General features: G+C 40.2%; 2 protein-coding genes across 5 annotated transcripts in view; one reads left to right on the top strand and one right to left on the bottom strand.

The window, feature by feature from the left end:
- MBTPS2 (membrane bound transcription factor peptidase, site 2) overlaps positions 1-14071 on the top strand; it is a 39773-nt gene extending 25702 nt beyond the window's left edge. The window contains exons 11-12 of one of the 2 annotated variants that reach the window (XR_014849730.1): positions 7851-7926; positions 9246-9283. Coding sequence is in view for 1 of the 2 variants with exons in the window: in XM_085050658.1 (XP_084906784.1) it covers positions 7851-7926; positions 9246-9468 (299 nt within the window). In the remaining variant the exon portion in view is untranslated. Of the gene's footprint in view, positions 1-7850; positions 7927-9245 lie in introns of both variants that reach the window. The other variant, XM_085050658.1, reaches the window with a different exon arrangement.
- Positions 58-5342, bottom strand: LOC146444224 (uncharacterized). 3 transcript variants are annotated; one of them, XM_085050683.1, is made up of 7 exons: positions 5045-5342; positions 4635-4706; positions 4484-4552; positions 3929-4000; positions 3330-3498; positions 738-796; positions 58-207 (listed from the first exon to the last, which is right to left on the bottom strand). In XM_085050683.1, exons 1-6 carry the CDS (start codon positions 5136-5138, stop codon positions 772-774), a joined length of 501 nt encoding a protein of 166 aa, XP_084906809.1. In that variant the 5' UTR covers positions 5139-5342; the 3' UTR covers positions 58-207; positions 738-771. The 3 variants fall into 3 exon arrangements, with proteins under 3 accessions (XP_084906809.1, XP_084906819.1, XP_084906800.1); XM_085050693.1 differs by having other exon boundaries at positions 58-204; XM_085050674.1 differs by lacking the exons at positions 58-207; positions 738-796 and adding an exon at positions 2491-2832 and having other exon boundaries at positions 5045-5336.
- Positions 14072-27576: the final 13505 nt, after the last annotated feature.

The raw sequence follows: 27576 nt of genomic DNA, 5'->3' as shown, positions 1-27576 counted from the left end.
CTTAAGAGGAAAACTTTGTTCACTTGTGTGTTATCAACGCACACTTTTATATTTGATGACATTTATTTCAAATGCAGCAATGTATTTTAAGGATAGAGTTTGATAATTATTCAGAATTCCTTTTCTTGGTCTGCAACAGTACAAACTATTGGCGTTGTTCTCTTTTCGAATACACTGGAGCAATGGAGTTTTTGTTGGCGTTTCCTGCTGAACAGTAATTTTGCAAGAGAATTGAACCTGCCAGTCTTTCAGAATTTAGAAAAGAATGTTATTGCATCTAAAGAGGTAGTTCTTCTTAAAGAAGTCACTTTGTGAAAATACAGTTTGCATACACATGTAGGAATATAACTGTAAAGCAATTTACTCTTACCCTTAGAATTGTGCACTGAATGTATTAATTTGAAAGCTAAAAGCTTGATTTTATTACCAACTTCACTGCAAATGCAATCTATGCTTTATGTTCCCTTTGGAAAAACACCAGACATAAAATTATAGAGTCCTGGCTTGGGTAGCAGGCTGTACAGTCTGCTGTACCACCACAGAGTTTCATACATTCCAGTGAAACTTCTAAATATTTTAGGCTTAGCTTTGCACTGTACAATACTGACTGCAGCTGACAGGTTTGGTGTGCGTTTTTTTTCCCAAATGTGACTGATCAGAATGTGGTAACTGTTTTTTACAGTTTAAAAAAAAAAAAAATTATTCCTCTACTGTGTGAGCTTTGAAATGGGACTTACCTAGAAGATAATTTCCCCAAGCGGGACCACTCTCTTACTTCTGTAGTATCCGAATCTCCCTAAAAAAAAAAGGCACTTCAAGGCTTTGGGGAGTTTATGAGCAACAGCAGCTGTAATCCATGTTAAAGGTCTCTCTGGTACAGCCTTTTTTCTCAGTATTTCCATGCTTGTTTGCCCTTATTGTGGAGGATTGTCCTTCTTTGCTTTTAACCAATGTTTAAAGGATTACACATACAGTTCTTCTGGAGACCACACAGAAATAATCTCATGCCATGCTGTCTGTCTCCTCCATAGCACACATGCCCTTTCCCCCATAAAGAAGTTTTGAAAAGCTACTTTGGTCAACCTAGTCTCCAAGTCACTTCTAATTAAAATTGTGTCTGTTGTGAATTCTTCTCAATATTTGCCAACACCATTTAGCATTAGCCAGCAAAGGAAATGTTATTTCCAGGTCAAAGAATTGTTTAATTAGAGTGGGAAAACAATGACTGTTTTCTCTCATCTGGGCTCATTGCTGTTCACCTCTTCCCAGCAGTGTCTTTGAAGACAAGCCTGGAGAACATAATTTCTGTAATTCTTTTGTTATTCTTTAGAGGACAAACTCGCCTATTGCCATTAGGTTTGGTCCTATACAATCACTAAATGTATTGCCTCATATTACAGTCTCTGGAGCTCAGTCCAGCAACTTCCTGAAGAGTTTCTTTGTAATTGGAGCTTACTTCAGCAGCAAGGTTTGGAGTTTAGATCCATGTCTAGTGGCTGTCAGTGACAACAGTTTATTGTAACAATGAGGGAAGATTGATGATCCATTCTCAATGTAGGCATAACTTCAGGTTCAGGAGAGTGACTTGGTAGTGACCATTAGATGTTTGTCAAGATGCAGTCAAGCTTTGAAACTACAGTGTATTACAGTGTCTGTCTTCTGAAACCTCTGAATACACTGGCTGCCTCAGCCATTTTGCTATTTTGGCTCATGAACAAGAGTTTTGATCAGATGTTCTGATACCAGCCTTCAACTTGACAAGTTGTTTGCTTTGGATATCACTTGACCTGGACATACATACAAACTGGGCAATGTGAGGCTGGAGAGCAGCCCCGCAGAAAGACACCTGAGTGTCTTGGTGAGTGGCAAGTTGAACATGAGCCAGCAGTGTCCTGGCAGCCAGGAGGGTCAGCTGTGTCCTGGGGGCATCAGGGGCAGCTGGGCAAGGGAAGGGATTGTCCTGCACTAGGGCAGCCTCGCCTCAAGTGCTGGGGGCACTTTTGGGCACCATGGCAAAAGAAAGATATAAAGCCATTAGAGAGCATCCAAAGGAGGGCTATGAGGGTGGTGGAGGGTCTCGACAGGAAACCATTTGAGTAGCAGGTGAGGTCACTTGGCTTCTTCAGCCTGGAGGAAACATCATTGTGGTCTACAACCTCATGAAGGGAAGTGGAGGGGCAGGCACTGATCTGTTCTCTCTGGTGACCAGTGACAGGACTGCAGGAAGTGACGTGAAACTGTGCTAGGGGAGGTTTAGGTCAGATATCAGCAAAAGTTTCTTCACCCAGAGGGTGGTCAGGCATTGGAACAGGCTCCCCAGGGAAGAGGTCATGGCACCATGCTTGACAGAGTTCAAGCAGCATTTGGACAACACTCTCAGGCACATGGTGTGACTCTTGGGGGTGTCCTTTGCAGGCCAGGAGCTGGACTTGATGATCCTTGTGAGCCTCTTCCAACTCTGGATATTCTTGTAGTAAGCAGATACTTGAGTGAAGACTGTCCCTTTTATTCAGACAAAAAGAGCTGATCCCTGAGGCTGTTGGTCATGTTTCTGTCAGTCCAACCCCTATCCTGGCAAGCCCAGCTTCAGCTTTGTCTGAAGGGCTGGGCCAGTGGGTTTGGGGTGGAGGGGGCTGTTTCTGTTGTGGCTGGGGCTGGGCAGTTTCCACAGCTGCTGAAGGGCAGCCGAGGAGGGGCAGGGCAAGAGGGACAGCTCAGGAATCAGATGTGTGAGTTTCTTAGGGCTACTGCAGGACAGGTTCAGGTGAACTGGTCTGGCTCTCTGAGTATGTGATCAGGCCAGCGCGTTCCTGCCGGTCTCCAGAGATACGCCTGTGGAGAGAGGAGGTGGCTGAGCTGCAGGTGACACACAGGGACTCTCCACAGCAGGGCCCAGAGCTGGTGGGGCTCACTGCTGTGGGTAGAGCTGCTGGCACACCTTGGCCGAGGCACCACCAAGTAGGGAGATTCCTCCAGGCAGGTTCACTGGTCAGCAGCAGGTGCCAGTGTATGTCTTACTTTCTAGAGCAATACCACACCCCACTCTTTTTCATCCTGACTTTGCTTTGCCTTTGCCTGTCGCTCATGCAAGCTACTGTTACGCAGGCAGGCTCAGTTTGAGCAAACGCTGGCTTCAGTCCAAGTAGGCTCCCCAAGAGAAGACCCAGAAATTAGGAGGCCAGTTAAACTCACTGACAGCTGCAGAAGCCTTTGCAGAGTTTTTCGATCAACCAGTAACTTGCTGCTGCACAGCAGCCTGACTAGAAATGCTTCGTGGGTGTGAGCTGCCTCTGAAGGAAGCAGGAGGTGTGGGGGGATCCATGACTCACCGTCTTCTCTCACACCACCAGCATACTGCGAGAGAGCACAGCATTATCGCAGCTGGCACGGCAACCAGGATTATCACTATGCCTATCATACAGCCTGTTCCATGACAGAAAATACTTTCGATGTGCTCACGGGCAGTAGTAACTTCTTTGGGTGTTTCTCCAGCCTTTTCTGCAAGAGGAATTCAAAATGTTAGCCTGTCCTCTGCCAGTTAACCACTGGTGAACTTGCAGCAGGTTTGATATCACCAGAGTGTTCTCTGTTTTGCCACCAGTGCTGGTTGTGGAGGCACGTTCCCACCCTTTGGGGACAGGTTGTCCCTCTGAACAGAACTCAAGTAGTCAGGAGGAGAGTACAGTGGGAAACACTGCTGCTTGGCCAGTCACTCCTTTGACAAAAACTTATCAGGCTGTTCTACCTGCAACTCCCCCCCTCTGGGCCAGCTCCCACACCCCAGTGGGGTGGAGTCAGGCCTTCACAGGAGACACTTGAGCCTTGCTCTCCTTGTCTGCCTTTTCTCCTGCATGGGCACCCCTTGCAGCCTCTGCCAGGTTTCAGGATGTGTCTCCTGCTAAGGGACCCCAGCAGGGCTGCTCAGTACCTGAGTTCTTAGAGTCTGCTTGAGAAGATTCGTCTGCTTTCCCATTGTGTCTTTCTCCAGTGTTTGATGGCACTGCCAAAAAGCAGAGACAGGTAAAGCCTCAGCATGGCTCAAGCATGGAGGATGCAGGAGGATGGGGAGGTTCCCTCTAGCTTCCCTGCCCAATATGGGAATCAGAACATAGATCTGGATCTCAGCTCATGAGAGGGATCCTGCTCTGGGCTATTTTGTGCTTTGGGCCTCTAGGTACTCAGGGCAGGCTCTGGGATGAAGCTACAGGGGGAGCTACATTTGTGCAAGAGTCCTGTTTTTCATTGTCTGTGGAATGGGATCCAGATGTCTTGAACCCAGCACACTTTCAGCTTGTTTGCTGATGTGACATGCAAGAGTAGGCACTGGGGAAAGAGCCTGCTGCCACACAGCCATCCTGTGCTGACCACAGGACAGCAATTACCTGGCCATGCCAGTGGCTGGCACTGGCCTTGGAATGAGCAACTTGCATTTCACATGGAAGGAAGATTTAAAGGTAAATATGCCTTCCTCCAACTAACTTACCTGTGGGATTACGCATGTGCTTGATGTCTGTAGCTGGCAAAGATCTCAGCAAGCCATCGGCCTCGATATCTTAAAGAAAATTGCTCATTAATAAGCTAGTGACACATTGGTGATAATTATTCTTTCAAAGAAAGGGACATTGAGAACTTACTTGCTGCAGGCTCACCCAAGGGCTCCAAACCATCTTTCTTCCAAGCTGCCATGGAATCTGCTAGAGACTCAGCTAGAAGCAAGCACGGAGAAATGTTTCCATTGTGTGTTGCAGTCTTCTGCTTTTCATGTACAGAAGCAGTGGGCAGGGGTCAGGTGACAACCTGGGAGCCAGATGTCAGTGGAATGCCAAAGCTGCAGAGGAGAGCCTGGGGACCTCTGAGCTGGCAGCTCAACACGTTAAACACAATGTACAACACCCCTGGAGGAGAGGTGGACCCTTGGGACTTTCTTAACAGGAGGGCACTCACACAGAGGAAACCCTTAGTAAAGCACTGGAGGAAAAACCCATCTTCTTGATGAGAAGACCCCTCTAGCCCATGAAAGGCTGGACCAGTGCTGGCAGCTTACCTGCTTCATCTGCTTTATGTGGAGCATACTTGGCAGCCCCAGGATGTGGGGCCATCAGGAGGATGAGCAGGAAAAGATGGTGGACAAGGGCCATGGTCCCACTTCCACCACACTGCTGCTGCTGCAGTCAGGGATGGGGGCTGAGCAGTTGGTTCTTAAGGCCAGAGCAGTGCCCTGGGGCTCTGTGACCTCATGGCCCCATGCTGCCAGGGCAGGGCTGTGTGGGGATGGCACTCAGGGTGATCATGGAGAGCCTCTGGGGCAGCATGGGGCTGTGTGACCTCACGGCCCTGGAATGATCGTGCAGCCAGGGTGGGGCTGGGTAGGGATGGAACTCAGGGTGCTCCTGGGAAACTAACATCCCACAGGGCAGCTCCACCCAAGGGCTGGGGCACAGCCCCCACAGCAGGATCAAGTGCACCTAAAACAAATTTGCAGACAATGCCAAGCTGAGTAGTGTGGTTGAAACACCTAAAGGATGGGAAGCCATCCAGAGGGACCTGAACAAGCTTGAAAAGAGTCTCATGAAGTTCAATATGATGAAGTACAAGGTCCTGCACCTGCACTGGGGCAAGCCCCTGTATCAGGCTGCAGAAGGCTATAGTGTCTCCTTGGTTAACCAGTGGAATTTTAAAAATAAGACTAAATCAGTATTTTAAAATACTGCACTTAGTTGAGTAATTTTGGGGAAAAAAATATTGTGTCTTTGGGGCATTTTTGTTGGTCAACTTTTTTTTATTGTAATGGCTTGATACTAAATACTGCTGGACAAACACACAGAATGTTTCAAAGAACTTCCCAGTTGTATCTCTGATAATCAGCAGCTTCTCATACAGGCTTTCTTCTAGAGAGAGATTAGATACAACAAAGAAATTCTTCACTAAGCATTGTGAGGCACTGAAACAGGTTGCCCACAGAAGTGGTGGATGCCCTATCCCCGGTAGTGTTCAAGGCCAAATGGGGCTTTGAGCCACCTGTTCTAGTGGAAGATGTCCCTGCCCATGCCAGAGAGGCTGGAATGAGATGATCTTTGTGGTCCCTTCCTACCCAAATAATTTTAAGATTCTGTGATTGACTTGGAAGCCTCTGACTTTCTGAGCTGGCTGATGCCCGATATTTCTGTCTGTTGTGTTCTTCACTGAATAGTCCAACAGAATTATTTTCTCTCAGTTCCCCTGAATCAAAGGTCATTCTTAAGCTTTAAAAAGGAACATGACTTTCAAGCACAGGGGCAGTTTCGATACTGAAAAGTTCTCAGCTTGTTGCCATACCAAACACATTCTTAATTTTGCTTCTCCTTGCTATCCATATCTTTCCAATGCATGGCGTGTTTCCTGGCTGGACTTATCAGAAGGGTACATATTAACAGAAGAAGATCTTTATGTGACTGAATGGACCAGTTCTCTGCCTTATGTGACTTTGGAACTACTTTCCCTCAACAACTTTCCCTTTGTTGCTGTGTCCTTGAATTCTTTATTGAACCTGAAGAAATCTGATCTCACTCTTTAGTAAGATATACTTAGCACACTTTTGGGATGTTATGTTCCCAGTGTTCTCTTAGCCAATGGTTAAAATTTCTGTAAGGGTGGGCTAAACTGTTCCTTTCCCAAGGGATGTTTGTATTGGATGGGATTTGAACTCTTGCCTTCACATATCTCTGTGGAGCTTTATATTTCTTATGGCTATAACTTCTTCCCACGTAAGTAGGGAAAATTCAGGCCATTTTGGCTGGCAACTCACATCCAAAGTTGTTCTTTAAATTCAGAGAGAGTATTGTTGGTACTGTGTAAGTTTATTCTCAAGGTGATTTCCTGATTCTGCCTTGATTTACCTTGACCTCTTCTGTGCTTTCCTTCTAGTAGGAAAGGTGTCTTTCTTGCAGCTGTCACAAAATGGTTTTCAAATGGTCCCTGGTGCTGGCAGACTCAGACTGCTACCCAGATGCAACATCCCTGTACTAATAAAATGCCTTCTGGTAGGACTCAAACTACCTCACTTTCCTTGAAGAATCTCTCAGAAACATTTGACATGCAGTCAACTGAAGGTTCATGTACACTTTCAAAGAACAATGTGGACAGTAATAAAGTATTTCAAGATCATGTGGTCCTTGCAATTTTCCATTCACTGTTTTTAGGGATGCCAAGTCCTGCCTCCCAGGTTTTTAAGTTGCACCAAGTTAAATCTTGGAAGTGACTTACTGTCTGAAAACAGAAGGGAAGCTACTTACATATTGGCTAATTGGTGTTGTGTGATGCAGCTGTGCATCCTCTTGTGGCCTTTGCTTTCTCAGAGGGACTCCAGAATTCTGCTCTCCATCTCCCCCACTCTTGTACACCATAAGCACAGCCTCAGGTTAGGGGGATCTTCTGCAGGTACTGCAAGAAAAGATTTTTCTGGCCTTCAAAGAAAATGCACGTGTGCACCCACAGTGTACATGTGAACTGCACATGTTGAAAAAGTCTGGTAACTATAATCTCTTTTCTTTGAAAAGTACTGTAATCATACAGTGGGATCTTTATGACTAAAGATGCTTCTGAAAATATGTATGGTAGATCTGGTTTTACTGAAATGCTAATTGTTCTTTGTGTAATGACTTTACTGTGACAGTGGCCATGTTTAAGAAAAATGTAACAGCTGCACTCATAAAAACAAGAAAACAAGCAAACCCTTATTTAGATTGGTTATTTGTCCTTGAAGAAGGTCATTTCACATGTGATTTTTCTGCAAACTTATAATCTAAAATTTATAATGTTATAACTTTGGAATGACTTTTCATGCTTTGTGTATCTTTATATTTTCATTTCAGTAAGTCTCAGCAGTTTCGTACCACGACAAAACTTTCTAAGTATTGATCTGCCTGTGGTGATAGAGACATTTTGCAAGTATCCTTTGAAGTATGTTTGTTCTTTTCAGGTAAAAGGGAACTGTTTAGAATTTAGTGACCTTGCAAAATTCCAGTTGGATATAATTTTAGACAGGATGCCCTGAAATATTTCTGTAGAGATTTGACATCTTTATCCCATCTCTGCATTGATTATTGTCCATGTGCCAAGTTAAAAATGAAATCTCTCACTTTCTTGTGCTTAAGAGCATATTTTTGGTCAGTGCTTTTTTAACTCTTGAGGGTGAGCCTTAACAGATGGGACAAGAAAGTTAAAGTAAGCCTGAATTTAAGTCAGGAAAAATGAGATGTTGTTGCTAGCTTTGCACTGTCAGAGTTTTATTATTTTTGTGTCATTATACTGAAATAAATAACAGGATATTGATGATCTTTTTATTTCTTTTTCTCCATTAGAAAATAAAACAGCTATTCAAAAAGCAGCATAATTCAGTTAATAATTCAGCTTATTAGTGAACAAGATTGTATATATACACAAAGATTAGTAGACTTGAATGTGGCTAATCTAGGGACCCTTAGCCTTAGAAACTGAAATGTTTCTGCATGGCTATAACACAATTAAGCTGTATAGTTCAGTTTAACAACTAGCCCATAGAACTAGAGTAAAGGTACCACATAAGCCCCTGTTTTCTTGGAACACATCAAGGTTCACGCTGCCTCAGCTGCTTTCTGACTCATATGTCTCCTTGCCTGGCCGTTTAGGATGGAGGGAGGTACTGCAGTCAGCAAACCTTTACCGACAGTAAAAATTACCTCCTCGTGCCTCATTCTCACGTGCACACACACGTACAGAAATCTACTCAGCTTTTCTGGCTAACAGGTGAGTAGGATAGATAGGCCAGATTTCTGATTATATTCTAGTCATTTACTAGGGAGTGTTTTGGAAAATATTCCTAATCATGATTTCATACTCGGGCCTAGAATACCTTCTTAGTTCAGGCATTGTGTCAGAGCTATAACATTCCTCCAAAACCACACAAAGCAAGCAAAGAAGATGGTGGGTTTGCTGTCTCCAACTTTTACTCAAGTTGTGAAGAGTGCAGGTTTAAGTATCCGAACTTAGTGCTTAAAAAATAAAAATCTATAAAGGCAATTCTCTGAACAGGTATGGTATGGTATGGTATGGTATAAAACTAATTTTACTAATATAATTTCTGTGAAACAGAATGGCAGCTAGAAAAATAACCTTCATATGTCTCTCTCTGCATACTAGAGAAAAAATACATAAATCTTTATGTTTTTTTTACTTGTGTTTTACATTTTCTTGGATACTCCTCATGAACCTTAACTAAAATCAACCAGGTACCTCGTCTCACTATCAGGAGCACTGGCAGTTATCAATGCTGTACCCTGCTTCGCTTTGGATGGTCAGTGGATATTAAATTCCTTCCTGGAAGCCACGCTGAGCTCCCTGATTGTAGAAAAACACAACAGAGAGCTTGTTGGCTTTTTAATTTTGCTTGCTGGTAGTGCACTTTTGGCTGCCAATGTTGCACTGGGACTTTGGATGGTGACAGCACGATAGAAGATTGTATGTTCTTCCATCAGTTCTCAAAGTACACAGAAATAATGAATCCATTGCCTTTTAAAATTTATCCAGTACTGAGATTGAAATAATTCCCTTAAAATGACACTGAAAGAACAATCAACTGGTAGTTGCTGTTTTAATTTAAAACTTTACAACACCATGCCTGTGGTCATGGGAAATCTAATAGAAAAAAAGTTTTTATTTACACTATATTAATTTTGGAGAAATTGCATTTTAAGATTTCACGGGAAAAAAATCAGACTTCATAAACTCAGATATCAAAGTAAGGGAATTATTTTGCCTCAAACATTTGTAAAGTGGGAGAAAAAAAAAACTTTTATAATTTAAATAATTGTCAGAAGATCTGTGTGGGCTCAGATAATTTCTCAATCAGCATAGTCTTGAGTGACTTGTTTTGGTTTTTTTCGTCTGGTATTCTACCAAACTGGATTCTAAGAAGCCCTGAAGTCTGGTCTACCAAAACAGGGAAAAGCTAGGTAAATGTTTACCATTTAAGCATTTACCAATGCTTCTCCAATTAATAGGGTGAGAGCAGCCATATGGGTTAGTGGCTTTCATTTTCAGCTGGCCAAAATGACTGGAGGAATGTTATCCTCAGGGTGGAGATGAGAAGTGCCAATGTCTGCCAAAACTGAGGCATGTGGGAGGATAACAAAACCCACATGTTTGCATTGCTTACACTTTCAGTTGTATATTATCATAGGCAGCTGAAGTTTTTTTAAAGGCAATATTTGTCAGCAATAGCTACAAGATAACTGAAATTTAGTTTCTAGGTGCTGAAGTATGCTGTGCACAGTTTTCCTAGGTGATCTGTAATGTGTTTTACTCAGAAAATAATACTGTATTCTACCTGTTCACAGTTAAAAGTGAAACCTGTTGTTTTTATGGTGTCTATCTTATGATGCTATGCATGTAATATGTACAGTAACTCACTGATGGTTTTCTATATTTCAAAGGGTTGTTTTCCTTTGCTAGGATTCATTCTGTTCAAAGATAGCTAACAAAGATATTTAGCTGAAGCTGGTGTTAGATAGGAATTATTTAGAGGAAGAACATGATGGTGAATTGAACTATTTAAACATTTAGCTTTGCTTTCTGAGGTGAATACCTTTCTTCTTAAATGAACAGTGGAAGAGCAGTCAGTGTTTTACTGACTGAAGTATGTCTGATATACTTTGAAGTTCTTTAAGTCTGTAGTATTTTGTACCCCATAGGATTACATATTGAATGTCATGTCCTCCTGTGATAGATTGCCTAGTTTGCATAAATCAGGTTCAGTCAGAGCCTTGCCTCAGTATAGGTTGATATTGAAACAAAGATGCTCTAGCTTGGGAGCCTAAATATTTGAAATAGGAAATTTTTGAAAAATACCCTGCAACTTCTGCCTCATACAGTGCTCCCCATAGGAGCTGCTGGAGCTCAGAATTCCTTTAGAGAAATGGCATTTCCATCAGGAACTGGAGTGGAACCTAAGCTCATGGATCCTGGCCTGCCTCTCTGGAGATGGTAGGCAACCAATTCAGAAAAACCCAAAGCTTCTGAATTAACATACACAAGTTACATCTGCTATAATGAAGCTGGCAGGTTGTTCCTGGTTATTTACTGTGCCACCAAAACATGAAGTTTTATCAAACAAAACTAAAGCCAGTTTGCTTTACGCAATCACTGAAAGCCACTGTTTTATTAGGTAGAACTTCAGTCTGTGTCTGACTTCATAAGCAGGAAGAGGGTAGAGAAGATATTGGTCATGGTTTTAGCAAAACAGGTACACTAGTGCACAGTAAAGACCCTAGATATCTGGTGTAGTAGAGTACTGGAAGTGTTTAAAAATAATGAGTACATTTCTGCTAGAATTCTACTGGGTAAGGGTGGATTTAGGTATGTACAGGTGCTTAGAATCAAGACTTTAAGCAAACTGGGTGACCCAGTACATCTTAGATCAGTGTGGACAAAGGTAATAGGTTATAACTCTCTGAAGAAGTTATTCAGTGGATCCATTTCATTCTCCTGTAATCCACATTTATGGATTACATTCTGATAAGCATGTGCCATACATACAGTTACTGGGAGGATTTTTTCCTGGGGTTTTTGTCATTTATTTGGCACGAGAAAACACAAAAGGACACAGTGATTTTTATGTGTTAGATTTTTACTGGAGTATTTGTGAAGTTTCTTTTGGTTTTGTAAAATTAGAAAGGAAGCTTTTCCTTAAAATGAAATCCTTCTACTTCTTATTCTAATTAGCCTCTCAGAATCTTTAATACAGAATCCATCAATATAATTAAAGGGCATATTGACTGGACTATAAAACACAGCACTCTGAAAGATTGGATGGCTGCTACTATTTATGTATATATTATGCATTTTAAATCTGTATCAGATGGAAAAAGTAATGTCTAATATTCAGAAATGTTATACTTAGCTTTTATTTGAAAATTTCCAGAAGAATTCCATAATTATAATCATTGTTCTGCTTTGTTTTTTATTAAATTGTTTTTTATATCAGCAAATATTTACATAGCATGTTCTGATAATGCATGATATGACATGCAAGTGGCAAACTCCTTAGCATGGGGGATGTTACATGCTCTTTGGCAACTTAGAAAATTAAAACCAGCTTGCTTTTGTACAAGTTAAATGAAAGAGGCTTCACTAGAAAAAGTATTGACAAACCTGCAGATTAGTCATCCCAAATTATGAGCCACAGTGGAAAATTTGTTAACTCATCCTTTTTATTTAGAGTGAAACAACCAACTATATTGATAGTTTCTTTCATTGGCAATTCTGCATTTGGGGTTATGTTTGTATACATTTATATAACAGATACATACACAGCCATGGGAAGTGTTAGTGTATTAGTGATGGGGACATGATGTAACCACAGCTGCATGAGTTTTATTCAGCAGATGTTTCAAATATGTTTCTTACTTTCTGTGAAGCCTCAGGTACCTGCAGGGTGAACATAGTTTTTTCAGGGCACCTAAAAGAGGTCAGCCTTGGAATCCATCACTTTCTTAATGCTGCTGTTTGTGCTGTTCTGAATGATAACTGGAATGAGCAAGACTGTGTAGAAATAAAGAAGAAATAAAGTTTTCAGGACAGACCTCTCAATGGTAGTGAGGATATTTCAGCTTTCTTTTAATAAGGATTTATTTTGTTCTGTTTAGCACAGCAGCAATCCCAGTGTTGCCATAGCTTCCCATACATTCATGTAACTATTTTTAAGATAAATTATTTATGTCTTACAAATTCAGAGCTTTCATACAGATCTCAATATCATTAATGACAGATGAAGAAGGCTTATAAAGGTTTATATAGCCTAGTCTGTATTGAATTGTTTTTAAAATATGTGAGTTAAACTCTAGATATAAATATTTGTAAAATGTGCATTCTGTACACCTGCATTCAGTCCAATTTCCACAACCAGCCTTGCCTCAGCTTTGTTCTTGGTATCTTGTGAGTAAGGAATCTTGAATCTTAACACAGGTAAGATCCAATACTGGCAAATGTTTTATAGCCTCTTTGTCCTGAATTTCATGTAATGTTTTATATTGTTTAATTATCTGATGTGGCTGAGTTACCTTGGGTACAGACCCTGCATCAGTATAGCATTTGGGAGCATTGCCCTTGGGACTGCCAGAAAACAGCAGCTCTGTGACTCCTGTTCCTTGGAGTCACCACTACCATCATGTGAAGAGCAGATGGCAGTGTCTAAGGGCAGTGAAGAACTTCAGTTTATGGCAGCTTTATGAAACTTTCACACTGCTGACCTGGTGTGAAAGGACAGGAACAAAGAGCAGGATATGACACTGCAATTCCATTCATTCCATTTACATTGTCACGAAACCTGAAAAGAACTTGTAATTAACAGTTCAGAGCAGGAAGGTATGTTTTCCAGCCCTTCACTGAATCATTCAGTGAGTGGTGATCAAACTTTTTTCTTAACATTTCGTCGTTCCTTCAATAAATACGTGCTGAATAAGTAGCATGGGTAGTTGTAGCTTATTTTGTAAAATGGACTTGGGTATTTCTCACCTCTAGATGTTCTTCCTGGGATGGTTTTTGCAATTACATTATCATAATGTAATTGATCCTCATTGATACTAGGTTGAAAGTTTGGAGGCTGTTTCCAAGCCATCACTAGAAAAATCTATTTCCAAGTTGCTTGTTAATACTTTAAATTCATCTTTTCCTTGCATAACATTGTTTTTAGATATCATATACCCAGTTGATCTTATCTGAAGCCTGTCAATGGAATATGTATTGTTTAGAAATTCACTGTGGGTTTTTTCCCTCTACATGGCCTTATTTTTCACACTGACTCACAGCTGTGGAATGTTAGATTTCTAGACCCTTTGTTCCCACTATGCATTGTTCATGACCATGTTGGTTTTTTTTAAAAGGGGGAAAAAAGAAGAAAGCTTCATTTTGAAAATGTCAGCTAACAAATATATGGAACTCTGAATAATGTATTGTGGTTTTGTTTTGCTTTTTTTCTCTATTTAATACCAAACAATAAGTATTGTTTTCTATGTATGATAAATGTATCCTGCAAATAAATTCATTGTCTGATTGTTGACGTGCTTAAGTCTGTTTTTAAAAATAGGTAGAGTGACATAATTCCTTATTTGTGGCAATTGCCATATTCTCTCTTAGATTCTCATTCTCTTTGTATGTGATTCATATTCTCTGGGTACCAACAGGATACACCATCCTTTTTGGTATCTGTCCACCTCCTAAACATAATAGTAACTATCACTTTCCCTTAATTATTGGCTGATCACAGTAGTAGTTGAAATATTTGACATAGGATGTCATCATCAAGGTAAGCAAAACCACTGCTCTGGCCAGTCCTGTGTGAAGATGATGTCAGATCTAAATGTCAGTCTTCAAGGATGAACTTTTGTATGCCAACCTTTGGTTTGTATCTGCAGGCCAGCCCAGAGCTGAGCACACATCCTGCCTGGTTCTGGACAAATTTCCTTCAGTGTCCAGGTGGTGTCTGGGCTGTGTTAGCACAGCACAGCCAAGCAGTTCAGCTTTGTTTGAGAGTGAAGCGTTGATGCTGTTTCTCGGGCAAGCTCATCTGGAGCCAGCCAGGTTGTTTGTACTGAGAACTAAATTGTCCTTTGTTGCTCATTGGACACACAGTTACTTTATACAAGAAGAGCTGTTTCAGCAGTCTTGGCTTTGTTCCCAGATAAAAGATTACCAAGAGAAATGGGCACAAAGCACAGATTGGACACATTGGTAGGATTTCCCAGATAGGTTGCTATGCAGTTTTTGCTATTTTTTGAATTGCATTTTACTGGCATGAGGAGATGCCTTCTTGTTTTTTAACTCTTACCCATGTTAAAGGTAGAGACAACAGCTTTTTTTTTTTTTTTTTTTTGCTGAGGCATGCATGCTTTTAGGAAAATTCTGACATTTTTCCGTTGGTTTTGAAAATGTTATCCGTTTCTGTGATTAGGTATGTTCCTCTTGTAGTCTGGAAAAAAAAATATATCCTAATGTCATCTCAAGGAATGCTGCTTCATTCACTAATATAATTTCAGGGTAAGATTTAAAAAATCCTGTATCTTTGAGTTATATTGCTGGTAACTTTATAAGGAAAGCTAAATATAATTCTTCCTCTCATCATACCACTTTGAACCACCAAGCAGAAGCATTCCTAAACACCTGCAGTACATCTGTATGCAGTGAACTCACTTAAATATTTTTTAAGTACTCTTATAATCTTTTGATGTGACACAACAAAATACAATTTAAGGTTTAATTCTAATCTCGCGGTGGTAAACTGGGACAGTTCACAACATTTATGAGGACTAAGCACACAGACTGGTGTGGCTAGACTAAAATTTTCCCCTTTTTTTTACCTTAGAGAGATGTGGGTCTGGTGTTTGCTTTCATACTTTTAAGGCTCTGGTGGTGTTGAAATAAAATTGGATGTTCTTACCAATTATGTGTCATGTTCTCTACATTTATGGTTAGTTCTACCTCTTTAGTTATTTGCAAGTACCTTAGTGGCTGAATACTATGTCACTGCCACTTCTAACTGTCTTAAAAACACATGGTCCTATATCCTTTTTTATTTCCCTCTCAAAGGAATCTTTCAAACTGAAAACTTTTTTTTTTTTTAATGCCATCCTTTTTATTTGCTATTGCATTATAAAAGTTCCTGTCCTTTTCCCTTTCATGGCTCTTCAAGGACCTCTATTAAAATATTACCAGATTTTTTAAATTTCTTCAGACCAACTGTATTTGATTGTTGCCCACGCAGGCATCTGGTGTGGTCTGAGATATCCTAAGGTGTTCTTAGGTTAAAAATCTGACTTGAAACAACATTTTGAAACTCATCCCCCACTTGTTTCCTTTTGTCTCCGGGTGGATAAGTCTTAGGGTTTCTGAGACCTCCACATGGGGCTGGCAGATGTGGGTGAAGGCCTGTTGGAGATCAAAGACATTCTGGATCAGCTGCTGGATACTTGGAAAGGTACCTGAGGGCATTTTGTATCAAGCCAGATGCTCACGTGTGGGCAACAAACCGACTGCTTTTCTTCCTTGTATTTTTTTCTTTTTGTCTCATGAATTACAGTAGACTATGAGGCTTTTTGAGTGGGTATATTTGACATAAAATTCATCTAAAGTTTTCTGTTCATGCAGAATAGTGTGATCCAGACTGTTGTATAAAGGTCAGGCTAGCAGAATACATGCATTCTCCTTCCTGCACTGACCTTATGCCTGCAAGCAGCAGAAATTAGTGTTGCTGCCTTACCTACAGCAAGAAAAAGGAAAGCTGATCTTATAAGGGAAATCCCATCAGTCTCAAGCTGTGGAGGCACCAGGTGGAGACAAGGCTGTGTGAGGGGACTGTGATCATCTCGGCCAAGTGCCACAATTGTGGATTTGACTGGTTTTTAACTTGCAGGAGAAAAGAAATTATGAGGCAGTTAAAAATGGGTTAAAATCAGAGAAGGGAGTGATAGAAACAGGTGGTTTGTTCATTTACAAAATCATTAATAACTCTACAAATGGCATTTTTACTACTTTTTTTGTTTCATTGAAGCATTTAGAGACCTGACATACAGAACTAACAAAATTCCGTCATTGGTAGAAACACATTGGTAGTAAGATCAGAGGGGCGATAAAAGCCTGTCCTTCCAGACAGCAGTTCAGGGTGTTCAGTCCCTCTCCCTGACTGAGGATGAGGAGCAATCTGACTTTCACTTAGCCTGGATGCAAAATCAGAACTTTTCTCCTCCTTTTTCCACATTCCCCCTTCAGCATGAGTTAACCTTGCAGATGCAATTATTAAGAAAATGAATTTTTTAATGTTTTGCCCCTTGGCTTTGTTTTTGTTCCTGCAGCTATATAAATAACTAGCAGAAACTTGGCCAAACCACCTGTATCTCTATCATTGCTGCAAAATCAACAAAGACAGATTATGAACGTGCGTTATAAACCATAAATTCCTGGGTACTTGCCACTGGTTATACCAACGAATTTAATTTGTTTTTTTTTTTTTTTTTTACTTTGACTGTTTACTGCTCTTTCTTAGAGGCTTGAATTTATTCACTGGAAATATTCTGTGAGGTGTTTGCAGTGCTCAACATGCTGCATTGCTGAAGAAAGGGGAAAAAAGGGCAACCCAAAACTTGCATAATGTGCTTTTTACAAGAAAATTCACTACTTCATTTATTGAACCAACACAGATAAGATTATTTTGCCATAGATGAAGGCTGTGGTTATTTTTCCATCATTTGTATTCAAAGGTACTCCTAAGGAGAGCACTTCAGTAGTTAACCTAACTGGCCTCTGTGTACCACTGGCCTTCTGCAATGAAATGTAGCTGAACCAGAAGTTAGACCAGAAGTTAAAATATTACTGTCATTGTTGTGAAAACTTCAGCGTATTGCCAAATGGTAATTTTTCATAAACATGCAGAAACCTATTGTTCACTTGAGATTTCAACTAACTGGAACTGCACATTTTTTTAAACTTTCCCTTTTTATTCATTTTGATTGAAAATATCAAAAGCCATTCTTTTAGCTTTCACTTACAAGGTTACTTAGAGGGGCTGTCTTTTAGCACGTGCAAACAATGGTGTAAAAATAAAACTTCATAGTTTAACAAAGTGCTGCTAAATGTGATTCTAAATGCATAAATCACTCTGTCCTCATATATGTGATCGTGAAACAAAACCTGTCATATTCTGGTGTAAAATAGCAAAAATAATCCAGAAAACTAATGGTCATGCAAGTTTAAAAAATAATAATTTTTATTATTAATTACAAGTAAGTAAATAAACTGGGAGGAAAGCCCCTTAAATGAAGGCACTCTTCTAGATCAAAAAGCAGTTAAAAGGCAAAATAAACCTCTTTTCTTCTGCCATGGGTTTGTGTATACACAAAGATATGAATTTGATAAGCACTTAGTTAATTTCTGCTGGCCTGCACTAGCACCAGTTTAGATAAAAATAATGATTGTTAGTGGCCTTAGGAGGCTGTTAGCCATACAGGCTGTAACCTCAGTGCAGTGGCACTGTCAGATGCACCAAACACAATGTGCACTGAAGAAAAGTGGTTGAGCAGCTGTCTGTGCGTGGGATGTGAGGACACCCTGCAGGACAGACAATCCTGCTGTGCCTCCCTGTGTGACCTGCAGCACCTGCCAGCTCAGCCTCAGGAAGGCTCCTGCAGTCCTTAGCAGTGACCCAGGCCAGAAGAGCTCACTAAGCTCTGCCATTAAGACCTTTCTTACCCTGAGGTCAGCAGCCCTCCAGAACTAGCTCAGAATAGCCCCAAGCTCTTCTGCACATGCCCAGCCCTGGCAGCAGAAGAGTCCACATGCAAAGACCAGGCTGGGCTCTGGAATGACATGTGCTGCTCCTCTTGCCTGAGAGGCTCAGCAGAGCACTTGGTCTCAGTGTGGAATTTTTTAATCCAGCATCCCACAAAATGCAGCAGGGGTTAGTTCTGTCTTTAAAAATGCTGTGTGTAGGGGTGTGAGGAGGATACAGCAGATGGGCAGCAGCCTGGATACAATCCAGTGTCTGTTTAGTGAACCACTGAACAGAGTCTGTGTAATACTATAGGTGAGTTCCAGGTCTTGGCCAGGACCTACTTAAAATCTCCAGGACAGAGCCACGGAGTTTCCAGGAATGTTTTAAATTGTGTCTTGATAGTTGGGTTTTTTAAATCTTTTCTATATCTGGAGAAGCATACAAACCATGTAAAAATGAGGTGTTTTCTTGCTGGAGAGGAATGGTAAAGAGATGCTGCCAATTTTAAGCTTTGCAGAAAATGTTTCTATTTTAAAGAATAAAAATGCTTTAACATTTGAAAAGCTGTTCTGCTTTTCTACAGTATTTGCTGAAATACCTTTTCAATGTTTAAAAAAACCTTTTAACTTTCTTCCAAGTCTAGGAAGTGTGCAGCTTAGTCCATGGAAGCTTATGAACAAAGGAGCTTTGAAATAGGCTGTCTCCTCTTCAACTGCTGCAAATGTTTGACCTTGCTGTATCAGCACCAGTTTGGTGCTGGTAAAAGCCTGCTGTTGTCCAGCTGTAAGGAAAGCCAGCTGTCTTAAGAACAGCTTAAATTATTAGTCAGTCGGGCATCCGAAATTAGAAATTCTTGCTGGTGCATCCCAGGCTTTGGAATGCTGTCCTATGAAATCTAACACTGCAGCCAGACAATCACACCTGATACCAGGAAATTGTAGAACCAAATTAAATGGAGTCCTTGAAGTAAACCCTGAATGTGATGTCCATGTGAAAACAGAGCTAAATTAGACATGACTAATAAGACTGTTATCAATATGCAAATGCAAAGTCCTCCTTTCTTCCATCCTCATTCACCACAGGCATGATCCGGCTGCACTGACATTAGTGGGAAACCTCCTGGCCCTATACGGTGGGGGGTATCAGGGGTTAAGGTAATAGTAGAGTAAGGTGGCTTAACCTAAACAACAGTGTCAGAACTGGACCTGCTGAAGTAGGAAAAGTTGATTCAACCTAGAGAATGAAGCAAGGGGTTTCTCTTGTTACAGTTAATGCATTTTGCAAAGCTCTTTACTTCTGTAGTGTAAGACATAGCGCTATTCCTCAAGCACATCTTGTAAAAGTTACTTTGTACTGAAGCATAAGGATGTAGCAATCAAATGGAATTCAGACGGTTTTTTTGCTTTGAGCTGTTACAAGCTTTCAAGGCTGCTTTTTAATTGAACAGGCTGCTGCTATGAGGAGAGGAATTCAGGGATTGAACCCCACCTAGCTTAGTCACTTGCTTTAGGCATTGGGAAGCCACCCTAGCCTCTCTCCACAGTCAATAAAGACAGACATACCACCACAGATAAGCCATCTGAGGAGCACCAGGCTCTGGGGCTGCTTCTCACCCAGCATACTATCCACCAGGCTGAGTGAGCAGCCCGGGCACAGCCTGCTCCACAGCCATGTTGCAGAAGGACTACATTAATAAATAGGATTATTAGAGCATCCCACAAAACCTAAGAGTATTGGTTTCTACACTGCCTTATTTCTTCTTTCTTTCTTTGGTCCATAGCACACTTATGAATAAAAAGCTTTGTGTGAATAAACAGTTTTGTGGCTGATTACTGTACTCAAAAGGTCTTTATTCATCCACATCACATTCCTTCAAAGAATGTTTTAGAACATGTTCTAAAAATTGTAAATATTGGTCTTAATCATTCCCAATTTTAAAGCATTTTAGTCTAGCAACACAATATATCTTCTTATATATGTATGTGTCTTTAAGATCACTGAAACATGATGAAGAATACTGTATAATTTCTAGGTATCTGGAACTATCAGTCTCTTATTATTTTTTAAATAAATAAATTACAATAAAAAGAGTTTGAAAAGTACTTCTTGCTTAAAAGTACTCATGGTGAAGATAGTAATTTGGAAATAAACCTATCTAGAACAGGCTTAGAAATAAGCCAAACATATGCCTGCAAACAGGCATTCTCAGTTACATGTGTGGCCTCACATCATCCCTGTCCACCTCCCACACCATACGTCTCTGCTGTAGTTGTAAATAATCACTTTTTACCTTCAGAACATTTCATTACCCTTTTCTCTCTATTTCTGCCAAGATCAAGCCTGAAGGCTGGAAAGCCAGTTGGAGGTACATCTTCCCTGTCACAGCTGACTGTCACATTCTTTCATTGAAGAGAGATTTTTCACAAGGGCAGGATAAGGGGAAATTGCTTTAAATTGCAAAAATGGGCATATTTAGATTATGTATTTGGAAGAAATTCTTTACTGTGAAGGTGGTGAGGCACTAGAATAGGTTGTCCAGATTGTGGATATCTCTGGAAATGTTCCAAGCCAGATTGGATGGGGCTCTGAGCAACGTGGTCTAGTGGGAGGTGTCCCTGTCCATTCCAGGGGGGTTGGAATGAGATGATCTTTAAGGTCCCTTCCAACCCAAACCATTCTATGATTTTATGATTCCATGATTACCAGTCTGACACTGAATTCACAACCTACATTTCTTCTACCTTCTGCCTTTCCCAACACCTCTCCTACCTCCTCACTAACAAATCTAGAACCACATTGCAGAGTTATTAGTATCTGCTTGCCTTTGTTTTGTCAGTAATACAGAATTTTTAAATGAAAAAGTGATAATTTCTCAACAAGCCATTCCTATGCAGTCAGGAGGAAGCAAAGGAGGAGCATGGCATCTGTGTTTTACTCTTGATTTAGCTGGGGACTTAATTAGCAAATACATTTGTCAGACTTTCTGGTTTTTACATGTCTTTAAAAGGAATGACTGTGGTTCTATGATTGACAAAGACTGCTTAGAGAATTACGACTCCCAAGGTAATTATGTTCAGTTTGCCAGCTGTGGCAACTATTTGAAAGGCTGCACTTCTGGCCAGGAATTATTAGCTTATATATACCAGGTTACATACTTCCATACAATCTGTTGCTTAATGCTTATCTCCCTTGAGGGCATTAGAAATGTTAGGGAAAAACCTGGATTCACACAGAAGGATAATTTGCTTTAGGAAGAAAGATGTTTTTACAGTGAATAAGCATTACATGTATCATGTAAAGATGCAGCCAAGATTCTAAAAAGCAATGACTGAGTCTGGGTACGTTTTTAGAATTCCCAATCTAGAGGATTTATTTTTCCAATGAAAGAAAACAGAAAATGAAGTCCTTTAAAAAGAGCCAACTTGCACACCAGAACCATTGCTTACCACACACTAACATTTGTGTTTGTATCTGTGACTCTGATTTACTTCCCACTGAAAGAAAAAATAAAAAGGTTGGAAAAAGTGAAGACAGGTGCTAGTAAGTGCACCAACTACATTATCACATGCAATCACATTAGTTTCCTGGACAGCTGAAATAATAGCAGCCTGGTTTAGCGCCTTGGACCAGTTTCTACTGGGAGACTGCACTTCACAGTAAAGCCTGCAACACATCTGTCATCAAAATCGACAGCACCTTAGATGTGACACTGAGTAACTATGGCAGGTGATGAGAAAATCTCCCAGACTTGGCTTTGCTTCTTAAGAACCAGGAATATGATGGTTAGAGTAACAGAGTATTTCCACCATTAGCAAACTGGACTAAGTTGTACAAGGTCTGAATTAAACTTTCAGCTCAACCCATGAGGTCTGAATTAAACTTTCAGCTCAACCCATGTGAAATAGGAGAAATAATGTTTTGGGTTTTTGCTGATTCCTTTTATTTTCAGTATTTAGATCACAAATTCTCTGTGTAGAAACTCTTTTCTGAGTGTAATGACGTGAAGATATAACTCACTTTGGAGAGGGGGCCTCCAGGTACTGATGCAGAGATGGTTTAAAAGTAGTGTGCACTGGAAAAACTGGTTTTTAGAAAAGAGTTACTAGGTCTTAAACATGACCTCTGTCACACAGTCCAAACCCCAACAGCAGCATACATTTGGAAAATGAATTCAGTCAATAAGTCAGCAACAGTGCAAGGCATAGCAAGAAAAGGAAGTTATAAACAGCAGAGAAATCAGAAACTGACGGAATGAGCATGATAAAAAGGACTCACAGCAGGAGGGGATGCAAATGACCAGTATCAAACAGAATAAAGTATGGTTTAGGAGAAGAAGAACGGAAGAAGCACTGAGAACAAACAGTGCTGCATTCAAAACAGGTTGGGCAAAAGAGCAATTTGAAGAGAAAGATGGAGAAAGCTCTGCTGATTTCTAAATAACAGATAAAGATGCTAAGGTAAATGAAACATAATAAAGTAAATAAAGTATCAAAGAGCTATAGACAGAAGCAGGGCTGGAGTAGCATGCAGCAAATGAAAAACCAAGTTAATGGAGGGCAAATAGTTGGGAGAGCATTGAAGAATGAAGCCTCCAGTCAGCAAAGATTTTAAGTGATGATCACAGAAAAGAAAGAACAGAGAATGGAACTGAGGAGACAGGAAGTTGAAAGAGGGAATGGGAGAGATGACTGGGGCTTGAAACTGCAGAAAGACTGTAAGGATTAAAGAGAGGTCATATAGATAGCCATTGCTTCTCCTTCATTCAGAGGTCTCTCATATTTGGTTTGTTTTTTAGTTTCCTTGTCTTCTTAATCATGCAGCACTTTTTGTATCTATACCACTGTTGTATTACATGTTTTTAACATTTTTTATTTCAAGCAGCTTGCAATATGACCTTAGGGGAGGTTTAAGGTTTTATAGCAACCTTTTACCTACCCACCACCTCTTCTCAGGAAATTTCCAGTCCATTCCTGCCATGACTGAAATGCTGCATGATAGCATCTTTACAAAGCCTTCAGAAACAGCACAGGGCCAAAAGCATCTTATTGCTTCCCAGTTAGCATTCTCTCAAAGTCAGTTTAATCCCACATATTTAGTGCTGCAAGCAAGCAATTTCAGAAAATTAAACTGGAATTTCCCTATGTGTTTATGACATGGCAGTAACGATAGATTTTTATTTGTAGTTAAATATTATCCTGCAGTGTTTACCAATTAAACATTCAAGGCACACAGGGAAACTGATTGTGGGCTTGACTGAAAGCCAGATGAAGAGAGAAAATGTCATCGATTCAGCTGTGGTTTAGAATTGATAAAACCAGCCCAGAGAATGATTTGTGAATAAATGTGTGCATTTCACTCATATTTTGGAAGTGAGAATGCTTGCTTTTAAGGGCTGGTACATTTATGAGACATTTAACTCCTAAACAGTTTATAACTAGATCTTTGTGATGTTTTCAGCAGAAGGATATACTGTAAATATGTTACTGGAGGCTACCACTCAGACAGAGAGCACATAATCCAGGCAATGAAATGTGCCATAGATGATGAATGTCATATGAATAGGCAATAACACATGCACTATCCCTTAAAGTTGAGCTTCATTAATTATTATAAAGGTAGAAGTGAGGCTTACTAGCAGAAGTAAGACTAAAGCTGATGCTACTCACAACATATAAGTTGACCAGAAATATCACCTACAAGCAGAAAACTGGTCTCTTTCCCATCAAAAGGTACCATTTACATTTTGAACAAAACACAGGGGAAAAAAACTTAATGTGTTTTTAGCTTTATATTATTCATGAATGAGAAAGAAAAACAATATGAAAACCACGGAATGCTAAAGGCTGGAAAAAGCCTTTGAGATCCTCAAGTCCAACCATCAATCTAGTGCCACCACCATGTTCAACATCAAACCATGCCCTCCAGTGCCTCACCCACACTTCCAGGGATGGTGACTCCAACACTTCCCTGGCTACCCTGTTCCAATGCCTTACAATGCTTCCTGTGAATAAATTTTTCCTAATATCCAATCTAAACCACCCCTGGTGCAACTCAAAACCATTTCCTCTTGTCCTGTCACTTGCTACTTGAGAGAAAAGACAGACCCCTACCTGGCTACAGACTCCTTTCAGGCAGATGTAGAGAGGGATAAGGTCTCCCCTGAGCCTCTTTTTCTCCAGGCTAAAAAACCCCAACACCCTCAGATACTCATCATAAGACTTGTACTCCAGACCCTTCACCAGCTTTGTTTCCCTTCTCTGAACTCACTCCAGCACCTCAAATACATCTGATTGAAAATAAAGCAAATTTGTTGCCCAATGGTCAGTAGTCTAAACAGTCCTATTTGTATAGTAATAATGGGCTTGCACTCTTGTCCAGAAGTTGAAGAAAATTTTCAGAGTCCCTTGGGTTTACCCTGCAAAACCAAAATCAGGTGGTCTCATAATTATTAGAGATCCAACATTAGAAATGCTGACAAGAAAATATTTCCAGGAAAGCAGAATATTTAAAGAGTAAGGTGCTTACTAGTATTTCCTCTGACCATCTTGGCTTCCTCCTATTGCAGCCCCTCCCACTGTGATCCCATGGGATTTGTTTCCATACCACTCACTAGGAAGCACCACAGCAAGTACTGTGCCTGCAGATCAGAGGGACCCCAACATCAGTACCCATTCATCAGCCTGGTTTATGACAGGGAAAGCTGTTATCTCTTAGGGTCGAGTCTTTTAATCCAACTACATAGTTTCAACGCAGGACAGTGTGTGGGAAAGCTGGAAGCTGTTGCTTCTACACTCCTGCAGTGCTGCAGCCAGCAAAGGCTGAGTCTGGCTGAGCCGAGCTGCCCAAAACACAAAAGATAGCTGGTCCCATCCACCAGGAGAGCCCTGTGTTCCTTGTGCCAGCAGCTCTCAGTGCCATAGCACAACCACGTCAGAGTGTAGTAAAATCTGTGTAAAAGGTTTCTGAAAGAATGGAGTCAGGCAACTGCATAATTTGCTCCAAAAAGTCTACATGACATATTGGTTAAAAGTGAGTTTTATGGCTTTGTTTGACATAGTAAAAAGTGGCTGTCACACAAAAAATGTGTCTTGTCTTTTCCTGTGCCATTTTTATTGCAAAATCTGTTATTCAGCATTTGTTGGTTAAAAAATGAATTAATACACTTTCTCATTAGTTCCTGCACACTTCCTAAGCAAAGAGTAAAAGTTAAAGGCTGGCAGTTCAGTATTGTTTATTGTTACATGGGCTCTGTCACTTTGAGCATGTGATGAAGAGAAATACAATAGTGCACAATTTAAAACAGGAATCAGGAAGAAAATACAGTGCAAGAGTTTCATTTCAGCATTCTCAAATATCTTTTTGAGTCAGTGTCTTTTGGCATTGGCAAGACACCAGCTTGAGCTCTTTTGGCACAATGAAACACAGCATCATTGATAATGACAGATGTAGCCCTGGAAAACAGGGCAAAATACAAAAAAGGTCAGGAAGTAGTGAGAGCTCAGAATACAGCAGCTTGAATTCATCAGAGTACAAAAACAAGGCCACCATATCACTGCCTGGATCAGAAGAGAAACCTAACCATGATTTCTAATACCCTGCAGGTATGACAATACATTCTTTTCTTCTTACAGCTTAACCCCTGCATAGCAGCAATCCCAAAACACTGAAAGCATGGGAGCCAGACCAATCTAAATTACCCACCATTTGCTTTAGCAACCTTTCCATCAACTTTTAATTGAAAAATTAAAATTTTTCTACACCAGAAATTCTCATGACAATACCTATTCATAGACTTTTTAAATTTTGTATGTCACACTAGTAAAGTTGGGATTGGGAAATGGCAGGAAACAAAACAGCTACTTGGGTTTTTTTCAGGATTCATGCACTCACAAAAGTGAGACCCTGAACAGATAAACTTTAAAATAAATAAAATACAATTGCTTGTTATTGCATAAGATACTTGAAGTCCTTACATTACAGAACCCTGTATGAACAGCCTTCCTTTATGTAGCTGAAAAATCTTTGTGTACTGAAGCAAGAGACATCTTCAGTCCCTATGCTTTGACAAACTCTCATTGAGGGAGTTTTTTGCTTCTAATTTTATCCAGACAGAGGAAATTAGCAACAATTTATTTTGTATTAGGAGCTCTTTTGCTATGTCTCTTCTTAAAAGTCTGCATTTCTCTCACCATCTTCAGCCTAAAAGTCAAAATAGATACAGTAATCAAAAGTCCTACCTTTGAAAATTATACTCAGGTGTTACCAGTAGCTGCAGGTTCTATTGGAAATCCCCTTAAAATTTTGAAAATCTTCCCTCTCAAGGTTTTCACCTCTCACCTCTTTGAAGAAAACCTTCCAGAATTCTGATGCTGGGAAGAAAAAAACCCACCTACATTTGAACTTTGCATATGGTAAGTATTCCTATCTGATTACTTTTCTGATTTTCTTGTATTCAAGGTTAATGTTGCTGGCAACAATAGTCATTAAATAAGTGTTGCAGCCAAAATCTCTAAGCAAACTACTTGTTATCTTTTGAAAAACTGCTCACTCATTGACAATATCTTTACATGCCATTTTGTGTTCATCAGTTCTTTCCATTTAAAATTAGCAGAGTAAAGAAAAAAACCTAAAAAAAGAAACCTAAACCATTCTGTTAAATAACTGGAGAACATACTAAAGAAAGTGTAAGGAATTACTCAGATAATGTAAGGCAAGTAATTAGGAACCCATTTTGGAAAATTTGTGTAGAATACCATATACATCATTCACAAAAGCAATTTAGAGCTACCTGTTGAATTTTTATTTTTTAAAATGTCACAGCTGAAAAAGTTTCTGTTCTCATGGGTCTACAAACTAATAGAGAAGAAAGTACTGTTACCACCACTTTTGGGGTTGAATGATCATTAGCAACTTAAGAATTAAAACACTGATCTGACTCCTAAGCTACTGCTCTAGTTTCTCTCAAAGTATCAGCTGAGACCTTTTACTAAAGACTGAGCTGGTACCAGTGAGAGCTAACTTCCACATTCAGCATATGTATCTGACAAACTTCTGGGTTGCAAGAACACTTAAGTTTTCTGATATTTACAACAGGCAGTTTCAGGCTGAAAATTTTTATGTCAATTCCAAAAGGCTTGTGAGTAGGGTTAGTACTTTTATGCAGGCTTTGGAGGATTAACTGCTAGACTTGTCTGTTTCTCCAAATTTGGTTTATTCATTTTAGCTCTAATTGTGAAAGCATTTAGGTGAGCTATAGATCAATCACTTTGGATTACATTCTTGACTCCAGATTTTGATTTAAA

This window comes from Lichenostomus cassidix, chromosome 1 (genome assembly GCF_008360975.1).
Source record: "Lichenostomus cassidix isolate B80296 chromosome 1, HeHo_3.0, whole genome shotgun sequence".
In the NCBI taxonomy this organism is placed as follows: Eukaryota; Metazoa; Chordata; class Aves; order Passeriformes; family Meliphagidae; genus Lichenostomus; species Lichenostomus cassidix.
The sequence above is the reverse complement of the archived record's forward strand: the minus strand, read 5'-3'. Positions and strand labels throughout refer to the sequence as shown.

What these genes read in the sequence shown, in the direction of transcription:
- LOC146444224 (XM_085050674.1), bottom strand. Translation starts at nt 5,138, where the DNA reads ATGGCCCTTGTCCACCATCTTTTCCTGCTCATCCTCCTGATGGCCCCA. An exon ending in GCACATGCGTAATCCCACAG is followed by an intron (nt 4,001 to 4,483) that starts GTAAGTTAGTTG and finishes GCTTTTTGGCAG; the next exon opens with TGCCATCAAACACTGGAGAA. An exon ending in AGCAGACTCTAAGAACTCAG is followed by an intron (nt 3,499 to 3,928) that starts GTACTGAGCAGC and finishes TTCCTCTTGCAG; the next exon opens with AAAAGGCTGGAGAAACACCC.